The sequence below is a fragment of the Rana temporaria genome, chromosome 12 (genome assembly GCF_905171775.1).
Source record: "Rana temporaria chromosome 12, aRanTem1.1, whole genome shotgun sequence".
NCBI lineage: Eukaryota > Metazoa > Chordata > Amphibia > Anura > Ranidae > Rana > Rana temporaria.
In genome coordinates this window covers 119,944,805-119,956,911 of record NC_053500.1, presented here as the reverse complement: position 1 = coordinate 119,956,911, position 12,107 = coordinate 119,944,805, and the positions used below count along the sequence as shown (strand labels likewise).

General features: G+C 45.2%; 1 protein-coding gene across 1 annotated transcript in view; it reads left to right on the top strand.

The window, feature by feature from the left end:
• Positions 1 to 1,912, top strand: part of GGT7 (gamma-glutamyltransferase 7) — an 82,073-nt gene extending 80,161 nt beyond the window's left edge. The window contains exon 15 of the mRNA XM_040330397.1: positions 1,567 to 1,912. Coding sequence (XP_040186331.1) covers positions 1,567 to 1,730 — 164 coding nt within the window. The 3' untranslated portion in view covers positions 1,731 to 1,912. The remainder of the gene's footprint in view (positions 1 to 1,566) is intronic.
• The last annotated feature ends 10,195 nt before the right edge of the window (positions 1,913 to 12,107 follow it).

The following is a 12,107-nucleotide window of genomic DNA, read 5'->3' as shown; positions in this document are numbered from 1 at the left end:
ATTGAACTTCGTTTTTTTCAGCACGTTGTTGTGTTTTATGTCACTGTGTTCTGACACAATCGGTTCATTAACCGATGGTGTGTGGGCGCGACGGACCATCAGTCAGCTTCATCGGTTAACTTAAGACAACGGTCCTTCAGACCGTTCTCATCGGATGGACTGATCGTGTGTACGAGGCTTTAGTGTTTGATGGCGAATTTCCCCACAAATCGCTATTGTTCAATTCTGCAAGTGATTATAATTTATTATAGCTGTTTTCTAGCTGGTCTAAAAGCACTTTTGTCATAAAGGGACACTTTTTGGTTGCTATGGACAATCTCCAGTTTCCAGGCAGAAAGAACAGTTTTTATTATATAAAAGTACATGCAGGACACTGGACAGACCACTAGGGACAAAGGGGGTGTGTATTTATTTCATACAGTACTGTAATCAGTAAGGCCTTGTACACACGACCGGACAGTCCACTGAAAACGGTCCGCCGGACCGTTTTCATCGGACATGTCCGGTCGGCAAAGCTTTTTTTCTCAGAAAATAGGTGCAGGAACTCAACCACGACCCCGATCAGATTTCACAAACAGTAGAAGTGTCTTAAAGGTGCATTAAATACCAGGATTGAATTACATACAGAGTGCAGAGTTCAGAGGGGTTACACACAGAGTGCAGAGCTGTCACTTGTAAACACAGAAACCAGATTTCTGTGTTTACAAGTGATTGTGGTGAGCAGGCACCAAAGAGTCTTAGCCAGAGGTGGTGGAACTGAGTTCCCCCAAGTTCCCCCTGAAAAAAAGCCCTGCCGGTCGGAGATTTCTGTCTGATGGTTGTACACACCATCAGACAGAAATGAGAGGCAATCTGCGCGGACAGACAGCGCGGTGACGTGTCCGTGCCGTCGCCGCGACGATGACACGGCGACGTGCGCGACGCAGGAAGGTCAATGCTTCCACGCATGCGTCAAAGTCATTCGACGCATGCGAGGGATGGCGGCCGCTCGGACATGTATGGTAGGTCTGTACAGACGACCGAACATGTCCGACGGACAGGATTCCAGCGGACTGTTTCTAAACAAGTTTGGAAATATTTGCCCGCTGGAAAAAGGCCCGGCGGGCAAATGAACGCTGGAATCCTGTCCGCTCGGCTGTACAGACGACCGAACATGTGTGCTGAAACTGGTCCGCGGGGCCTAAGATTGCAGTGTTTTAACTTTTTTGATTTTGGCGCCGATCTCCGCCCCCGTGCGTCGTAACGTCGCAGAGAACGGAGCTCGGCGGCACTCGGCACTGTGCGAATCGAGCGAGGACACAGCTCGATCACACAGCGGGGAGACATCGCAGGATCCAGGGGCAAGGTAAGTAACTCCCTGCCTGTATCCTGCGATGCGATCCCGAGTCTGGGTCGCGGTTACCGCTATTGGTGCTGAAATTCCACCCCAAGCCAGACTCGGGAATACCGCTGGGCAGGTTAAACTGTGGCCAGATTCTGTTGGCAATTGGTGCAATATGACTAGGTAACAATCTTTTGTATTTCTGCATCTCTGAAAAATGACAATAAAAATATGTTTATCAATAGGTGCTTTTCCAGAAAACGATACCCAGGGCCTGGAATTGAAAGGACACCAGCTAGACCAGACCCACATCCTGTCTTTGGTCCATGGTTCACGCAGGAGCAACGATCTGATCATCGGTATCAAAGACCCTCGAAGTAGCGATGCAGAAGCTGCCACCATTTTGTAACAAAACCTGGTCGGATGTACACAATTTTGCTGTACGAAGCAGAAACGATGCAGATAACAAGCCAAAACCCTTTGAACTCCTACTATGGATTTTAACACGTCTATCGGTGTCTCCAAGACCAAACCTGCAATCTCTATAATGTTTCTTTAATCAGAATAAACTAAAAATATTATCTGCCTTTAGAAACTATTTAGACCCTTATGCTGGCCACACACTGGTAGATATTTATTCAAGATAAAATTTTCCATTTTGTCTCCCAAGAGATTTATCACTACCCCTAGCAAAATGTGATAATTTTGGCTGAATTCAAAAATCCTGCCACCTGCTGTAGCCATTACTAGAAGGTCTGATGCCCTGTACACACGACCGGTTTTCCTGAAATGCCAAAACCCGACGTTTTTCCCGACGCGATTCCTCTCAAGCCTGCCTTGCATACACACGTTCAGTCAACAAAAAAACGCTCGATCAAAGCGTGGTGACGTCCAAGATGTACGACGGGACTATAAAGGGGACGTTCCATTCAAATGGCGCCACCCTTTGGGCTGCTTTTGCTGATCCTCGTGTTAGTAAAAGTTTGGTGAGAGACGATTCGTGCTTTTCAGTCCGTTACAGCGTGACGAATGTGCCATCTCCATTACAAACGCTAGTTTTACCAGAACGAGCGCTCATACTTGATTCTGAGCATGGTGTTTTTTTCCCCATCAGAAAAGTCTACGCGGTTTTCGCGACGAGAAAAAGACTGACGGGAAACACGACGGGAAAAATGAAAGCAGGTTCTAATTTTTTTGCTGCCAGTTTTCTCGTCGGGAAAACTGCTATGGAGTATACACACGACCGGTTTTCCCGACCAATCTATAAAATGGCAGTTTTCTCGTCGGAAAAACCGGCATCACTTTCTTGATGGACCATTCATTTTATTTTTATTTTATACAGCAGGATGGAGGGAGACTTTCCCTGTTGCAGCAGGAGAAATGAAATACAAGTGTAGGATGAAGAAAGCCTGCAGTGTTTCTAAAGCCTAGCACACACGATCATATGAAAAATCGTACGGTCATACGATAATCTGAGTGTTAGTACATAGCTTTTGAGAGCTGATCATGACAGTTTATCGGATATTATCCGGAGGGACAAACACATTTTTCTCGTACGCTATTCATTTAATCAGTACAGTTTTCGTCCTAAAATGCAATACAAAGTTCTATTTTTGTAAGTTGAGCAACCTCCATTAATTTTAGATATAGAGACTAGCATGCAAAAAAATAAAAAAATAAAACAGGCGGTCTTTCGTCTGATATTCTCATTGTGTGTGCAAGGCTTAAAGGGGTTGTAAAGGAATTTTTTTTTTTCATAATAAGCCTCCTTTACCTGCAGACATTCCTCTTTTCACTTCCTCATTGTTCGTTTTTGCTCAGAAGTTGCTCTATTTCTTCTCTGTTCTGTTCACTTCCTGCTTGTCTGATTTTACTGACCACCATGAAGGGAGGCTTTACTGCCGGGGGTCAGTAACGTGCTCACCCCCTCCTGGGAACTACATCTGTGTGGCAGGACGCTCTCTACGTGTTAGGCCCTGTACACACGACCGAACATGTCTGCTGAAACTGGTCCGCGGACCAGTTTCAGCAGACATGTTCGGTCATGTGTAGGCCCGAGCGGACAGGATTCCAGCGTACATTTGCCCGCCGGGCCTTTTTCCAGCGGGCAAATATTTCCAAACTTGTTTAGAAACAGCCCGCTGGAATCCTGTCCGCTCGGACATGTTCGGCCGTCTGTACAGACCTACCGTACATGTCCGAGCGCCCGCCATCCCTCGCATGCGTCGAATGACTTCGACGCATGCGTGGAAGCATTGAACTGGCAGGGCCGCCCACGTCGCCGTGTCATCGTCGGGGCGACGGCGCGGCCATGCCCCGCGTATTGTTTACGCGCGGATTTCTGTATGATGGTGAGTACAGCCATCATACAGAAATCCCCGGGCAGACATGTACGGTGAAAACGGTCTGGCGGACCGGTTTCATCGTACATGTTTGCTCGTCTGTACGCGGCCTTAGAGACTTCAAGGAGGTGTGAATTACTGGGCGTGCCGCAATTCATACTGGGAAATGTAGTTCTTACATGAACGAGCGATGCAAACCAGGAAGTGAATGAGAGAACAGAAACTAGAACGCCGGAGGCGATATAGATGAAGGAATTTAATCGGTATTTACTAGTTTTTTAACAGAATCATTACACTATTCTGTCTGTCTACCTTGCAGACATTAATTTTAGGCAAAAATAGTTTTTCCTTTACAACTCCTTTAAGTTGTTGATTCTCCATAAGAATAGACTGAGGTTCTAGTCCTAAGGCCCCTTTTACATGAACGGATCCCGTGAGGATCCGTACATGTGTATCCGTTTGCTCAGCGGGGGTCGCTCCGTTGATCCCCGCTGAGCCGGCAGATGACAGGGCGGCCCTCGCACACTGTGCAGAGACCGCCCTGTTAGATCTCCTCTCTCCCCTATGGGGGATTGGATTGGTCGAACACGGACCATCTGTCCGTGTTCACCCGATCCGCTCTGCAGAATAGGATTTTCCTCCACCTGCAGAATCGGAGGATTGTGGACACTGAAGAGATCGGGTGTCAGCGGATGAACATCTGATAGGGATACATGTATGTCCCTTTTTCATCCGTAAACGGATGGATGAAAAAGCGGACATACGGTCCGCAGGTGTGAAAAGGGCCTAAGGGGGTAGAGGGGACAAGGAAGTTCTTTTCACTAAAGTGGGACAAAATCACCACGAGAAGGGTCAGGAATTGCAGCAAAGATTTGGTGTGGCATGTAACCGTGCCCACTCCACGCAGAACATCATTTTTTTTACTGTACTGAGTTATAACTAATAAAAGTAATACGAAAAGGTGAGGTGGGAGTGCTGGACCTCATCGAAGGTGAGTATGACAATCTGCTGTGACAGTTCTGTACAATGCAGCTCTCAAATGTACAAAGGGCCCTAACTTGCCCATAGAATGAGGCCCCGTACACACGTCCGAGGAACTCGACGTGCCAAACACATCGAAGTTCCTCGTCGAGTTCAGTGTGGAAGCCGCCGAGGATCTCGGGGGGCCGTCTTTCCTCATTGAACAACGAGGAAATGTTCTCTTTTCGGCCTGACGAGTTCCGCGTCGGCTTCCTCGCTGAAAAGTGTACACACGACCGAGTTTCTCGGCAGAATCCAGCTCCGGCCGAGTTTCTGGCTGAATTCTGCCGAGAAACTCGGTCGTGTGTATAGGGGCCTAACATCTTGAAGTTTATAGAAAAAGAGACTGTCAATATATTGTTGACAAGCTACATGACGTTTTTCATTTTAAGCGCAGTAATTGTATACAATAAAGCCAACCCGTTTTATGGGTTCCAAGGGGCCTTAAGGGCTTAATGGTGATTGGCTGGAATTTCAGGTCTGGGCAAAAAAGTTTACAAATTCTTTAGTTACAATTTAGAAGAAAGCGTAAGGTCTGCCTAACAGCTAAACCAATGATCAATATTATCTTCAAGATTCTCAAACATTTTTGCTCACCACCACATCCAGTCCAACATCGCCAAGCCATGGAAACTTCAAATTGCATTGGATATTCTTAAATAATTGCTGTGATGAATAAACTGTATCTGGACTGTCAACAATATCAAGGCACTCTCTTTTTCTACAAACTTCGAGAATTAGCATATTTGGTAGCACCATAATGTGCTTGTTCAAACCTTTCTACTCCTCTGCCTGGAGCCCCAGGAAGAATAAAGAGCACTTTTGTGTATTAGTGACCATGTGGCACCAACCCTTCCAGAATTCAAAGCTCAGTGTGGCCAGATGTCAGGCTCATATGCTGTTGCATGTGGGATGGGTGTGAGTTTGTTGGAGAGTACCAAACTGAGACATTATTTTTCTTAAAGCGGGGTTCCGGGCATAATTGACCAAGAACAGTCAGATAGAAGTAAGTAAAAAAAATGTTTTTTTTTTTATTTGATTTTTTTACATTAAAGGCAAGCTGTTAATAGAAAGTTAATTTTTAGGGTCGAACTCCGCTTTAACTGTGATTTGGTGCAGAGATGTTTTAGGATTGTTGTAACTCTTAAAGGGGTTGTAAAGGTTTGTTTTATATTTTCTAAATAGGTTCCTTTAAGCTAGTGCATTGTTGGTTCACTTATTTTTTCCTTCGATTGTAGCATGTGTGGCGCCCATCTTTGGATTTTCATCTGATCATCAGCCTATGTATGGCCAGCTTTTAGCTTAAAGCAGGGGTCAACCGTTCACCCTAAAAACTATTTTCTAACATTACATTGAGCTGACTCTCGACAATGACAGTATGCCGGGTTTTTTTTTCTGTACATACCTCGTACAGCTATTTTCTTCCCTGGCTTCCGGGTAGTGAATCCCGCGGGGGTGGGCGTTCCTATCCAGCAGGTGATTGACGTGATGACAAAAACTAACTCCCCCCGTCGCATAAGGAGCGTCACGAGTTGCCGAACGGCGGTGCGCAGGTGCCGTATAGCGCCGACTCGCCGTTCGGCTTCTTTCGGCAACCCGAAAGAAGCCGAACGGCGAGTCGGCGCTATACGGCGCCTGCGCACCGCCGTTCGGCTTCTTTCGGCAACTCGTGACGCTCCTTATGCGATGGGGGGAAGGTCGTTTTTGTCATCACGTCAATCACCTGCTGGATAGGAACGCCCACTCCCGCGGGATTCACTACCCGCAAGTCGTGGGGAAAAATAGCTGTACGAAGGTATGTACAGCGAAGAAAAAAAAACGCATACTGTCATTGTTGCAAGCGAGCACAAACCTCCGCTTTAAGGCTGATGTCACATGGGTGACTTTTCTTTTAGTGGTCCTGCCATTGACAATTTGTCAAAATCACCAGCAGCAGTATCGCTAAGAGGCTTTGTAGGTGAAGCAGCAAGATGTCGCTCCCATTGCTAACGATTGAGATTCAGCGACATCTCATTGCGCGTGGCTACAGAGGGAGCAATTCGATTTGGACACAAAGGCCGCCTTTTTAGTGATCCTGCCACTGGCGATTGTCTCTAGTGGCAGAAACTCTCGTGAGATATCAGCCTAATGGCCCGTACACATATCGTACGAAAAATGACGTCCGAGGAAGAATCGTACGATAATCGGATCGTTTTAGTACAGAGCTTTCGAGAGCCGATCATGACAGTTCATCCGATTATTATTTTATCGGACATGCACGAAAATTTTCCTCGTACGATACCAGATCGTACGATTTTCGTTTAGTCAGTACAGTTGTCGTCCGAAAATACAATACAAATACATTACAACACTTGACATCACATAGGAAAAGTAAAGCACTTAAATTTTTTTAGTGATCTCTCCCTGTTACCCCCAAAAATATAGTTTCTGTAAAGAGATTTCACAGAGTTCTAACCTGACTATAATGCCTTTTTATAAATAGTCTTGTACTTTTGGATAAATTATTTTTTTTCTTTTTTTTCTACATAAAACGTATTTTAAAACCTATGAACCCAACACACACATAGGCCAAAGCACGCAAAGCATCTATGAGAACTGTTAGACTGGTGACATATTTTTTACTTGCTGTTAATACACCTATGACATTGCTGTAGTAATATGTACACCTGTTAAATCAGTGTGATGGCTTTTTGCACATGTGAGATCTATTCACAAAATTAAAGTAAAGACGTTGAATTTGCACATATTGTAAGAACAAATTATGTCTTTTTAGTCTATGCCACGTGCCATTTGTCTTTGTATGAAGAATACATGCTCTGTAATTACTGGGGCTGACTATGTGTATTTTGCATCTGTTCAGTTGGAAGGATAAACAATATGACACATTTGCTTTTTGTGTGGCTTTGTTTTTAGAAGGGAAAGCATAGATCCGATGACCCATAGTACCGTCCATATGTGTCACTCTAATGCAGAAGAAAATATACTCTTAAAGGGGTTGTAAAGGTTTGTTTTTTATTTTCCAAATAGGTTACTTTAACCACGTAAGGACCGCCTAACGCCAATATACGTTGGCAAAATGGCACGGCTTGGCACAAGCACGTACCTGTACGTCCTCTTTAATTGCCCAGCCGTGGGTCGCGCGGAAGTTTTTTTTTTAATTTTAATTAAATAATTTTTCGGCAGCACCCAAAGCCCCCCCCGACCTCTAAGGGGCCCAGATGGCATCCCCCTTTTTTTTCAGCACCCAAAGCCCCACCCCCCCCGACCTCTAAGGGGCCCGGTGGTCCCCAGGGGCCCGGATGGCATCCCCCTTTTTTCTTATTTTTTTTTGCTTTTCAGCACCCAAAGCCCCCCCACCTTAATTTGCGGCGGCAGCCCCCCTAGCTTCTCGATTCTCGAAACGACCGCCAAGATGCGTTCCTCAAGCGAATGGACTCTCTCATTCGTTTCTCGGAGGGACAACTTATAGTTGGAGGCGACCTGAACATACCACTGATGCCAACAGAGGATACCTCCTCTGGGACATCCTCTACCTCTAGGGACACACGCAAACGTATTGGCTCAACACTCCACTCCGCACACTTGGTTGACGCCTGGCGTGTTTTCCATCCGGGAGAACACGACTACACATTCTACTCTAAACCCCACCAGACGTACTCGCGCATCGACTATTTTCTAATACCCCACGGACAACTACACGCGATTAAAGGCACATCCATCGGGTCGATTACGTGGTCAGACCACGCCCGATAGGTATCCGGTACGCCTTATGTGACACACAGACGGGACAGCGACCTCCATGGAGACTCAATGAGAGCCTTCTACAGGACCCAGAAGTTCTGTCTGACGTACTCAAGGAAGTAGGACACTACTTTGACACAAACAACATTCCTGACAGTGACACCGGGGTGGTCTGGGAAGCCCACAAGGCCGTGATTAGGGGGGTGCTCATTAAACACGGCTCCAGACTGAAACGGACAAGGGCTTGCGCAACTAGACTCGCTCCTCGCCAAATTGCGGACCCTAGAAACATGCCATAAGGCAACACCTGCCAGGCAACTCGGGATAGAGCTCGACAGCGCTGGCTCACAGATAACTGACCTCCTGAAATTTAAAGCCAAAGCGGCGATTCAAATCTGCCGTAGGAAATCTTATGAATCAGGCAATAAGTGTGGCAAACTCCTTGCCCAAACATTGCAAGCACAGCTCACAGCATCTTACATTCAGCATATCTTACCTGCCACTGGGCAGAAGGCGCCCCTACCCCAACAAATCACACAAGAATTCAGAACCTTCTATAGCTCCCTATACAATTTAACTGAGACAACGACCACACACGACAGCGCAACAGAATACCTAGACCAATCCTTAATGCCCTCGCTATCAATGGAAACGCGGGAAATTTTGGAGGAACCCATTACATTGCCCAAAATTCAACTAGCCCTAAAAAGTGCTAAAGCAGGCAAAGCCCCAGGCCCGGATGGGCTCACCATCATACTATAAGACCCTACTCCCTTCCCTTGGCCAACATCTGGTGACCCTGTACAACAGTCTTGGATCTGGGAAATTTTTCCACAACTCCACACTACTGGCACAAATTTTGGTTATACTAAAAGAGGGCAAAGACCCAACCCAATGCGGGAGTTACCGTCATATTTCTCTCCTAAACACGGACCTAAACATTTTTTACTAAGATCTTGGCCTCCAGACTGCAACAACACCTCCCACACCTAATCCACCTTGTCCCAACCAGGGAGGTTAGGGACAATACCACCAAAGTCCTTAACTTACTCCATATAGCGGTAAATAGCAAAAGTGTCAAAAGTGTCCGATATGTCCGCCGCAATATCACGGTCACAATAAAAATCGCCGCCATTATGCGGCGTACACACGATAATTTTTTTGGCATGAAAAAAACACAACGTTTTTAAAAACGTCATTTAAAATGATCGTGTTGGGGCTTCACATCGTTTTTGGGTATTTCACGTCGTTTTTTAAAATGTCGTTTTTCGTGTTGTAAAAAATGATCGTGTGTGGGCTAAAACGATGTTAAAAACCCGCGCATGCTCAGAAGCAAGTTATGAGACGGGAGCGCTCGTTCAGGTAAAACTACCATTCATAATGGAGTAAGCACATTCATCACGCTGTAACAGACAGAAAAGCGCGAATCGTCTTTTACTAACAAGGAATCAGCTAAAAGCAGCCCAAAGGCGTCACCGCGCTTTGTTCATCATTTTTCAAAAATGATGGTGTGTGGGCAACAATGTTTTTAATGATGAAGTTGGAAAAACTTTGTTTTTTGGACATGCTGAAAAACGTCGTTTTTTTCATGCCGAAAAACGATCGTGTGTACGCATCATGTCTAGTAAAAAAAAAAAAAAAAATGCCATAATTCTATTCCCTTTTTTGTAGATGCTAGAACTTTTCCGCAAACCAATCAAATACGCTTATTGCGATTTTTTTTTACCAAAAATATGTAGAAGAATACGTATCGGTCTAAACTGAGAAAAAAAAAAGTTTAAAAAAAAAAAAAAATTATGATATTTATTAAATCAAAAAGTAAAAGATATTGGCCCGGATTCAGATACGTCGGCGCATATTTATACAGGCGTAGCGTATCTAATATACGCTACGCCAACGTAGCGCAGAGAGGCAAGCACCGAATTCACAAAGCACTTGCCTCCCAAACTGCACTTGGTTCCCTCGGCGTAAGCCGTCGTAAGTGGAAGTGGGCGTGAGCCATGCTAATGAGGCGTGACCCCATGCAAATGATGGGCCAAGCATCATTGAAGTACTTAAAACGAACAGCGCATGCGCCGTCCCGTGGATGTATCCCAGTGCGCATGCTCAGAATCACGTCAAAACTACTCCTTAAGATACGACGGATCACAGCCTACGACGTGAACGTAACCTACGCCCAGCCCTATTCACGTACTACTACGTAAACGACGGAAAATACGACGGCTGTGTTCCCTGGTCCATACCTTAGCATGAGTTGCGCCTCATATATGGGGAATAACTTTACGCCAAGCGTAGGACTTACGCAAACCGCGTATATTATGCGCCGGGCGCAAGTACGTTTGTGAATCGGCGTATCTCCCTCATTTGCAAATGTGAATACAAAATCAATGGAAGCGCCCCTTGCGGCCAGCGTAAATATGCGCCCACGATACGCCGGCGTAGGAAAGTTACGTCGGTCGGATGAAGCCTATTTTCAGGTCGTATCTAGTTTTGTGGGCACGGCGCACAGATACGACGGCGCATATTTGCACTTACACGGCGTATCTCGAGATGCGTCGGCGTAAGTGCTTTGTGAATCCGCTTATTGCGATTTTTTTTACCAAAAATATGTAGAAGAATACATATCGGACTAAACTGTGGAAAAAAAATGATTTTTATATATATTTTTTGGGGATATTTATTATCGCAAAAAGTTAAAAATATTGAATTTTTTTCAAAAGTGTCGCTCTTTTTTTGTTTATAGCGTAAAAAAGTAAAAATCGCAGAGGTGATCAAAGGACTTCAATTTTGTTTGGGAGCCACGTCGCACGGCCGCGCAATTGTCAGTTAAAGCGACGCAGTGTCGAATCGCAAAAAAAAGTGGGCAGGTCTTTGACCAGCAACATGGTCCGGGGCTTAAGTGGTAAACGCGCCACGTCCCGCCGAGCTTGCATGCAGAAGCGAACGCATACGTGAGCAGCGGCTGCATATCAAAACGGTGTTCAAACCACACATGTGAGGTATCGCCGCGATCGGTAGAGCGAGAGCAATAATTCTAGTCCTCCTCTGTAACTCAAAACATACAACCTATAGAATTTTTTAAACATTTGCCTATGGAGATTTTTAGGGGTCAAAGTTTGTTGCTATTCCACGAGCGAAGCGCAATTTTGAAGCGTGACAGGTTGGGTGTCAATTTACTCGGCGTAACATTATCTTTCATAATATATATAAAAAAATTGGGCTAACGTTACTGTTTTCCTATTTTTTAATTAAAACATTTTTATTTTTTCCTAAAAATTGCATTTGTAAGACCTTTGGGCAAATACGATGTGACTTAAAGTATTGCAACGACAGCCATTTTATTAACTAGGGTATCTTTTTTTTTTGCTAGAAATTTACTTAGAACCCCCAAACATTATTATTTGGGGGTTCTAAGTAAATTTCTAGCAAAAAAAATAAAATAAAATGTAACTTGTAACCACCAAGTATGAAAAATAGGCCCGGTCCTTATGTGGTTAATACAGGAATGAATGTATTATTTATTATTTTGCAGCCTTGCTCCGGTTCCCCCCTATAGAGGACCAGACACCGAGCACACTGAGGTAGCAGCACGTCACCGTCCCTAAGTGATGCTTCCCTCTCCACTTTGTATTCCAACTCCGCCCACTCCCTGTAACAAGCCCCGCCCCGCCCTCTCAGAAAGC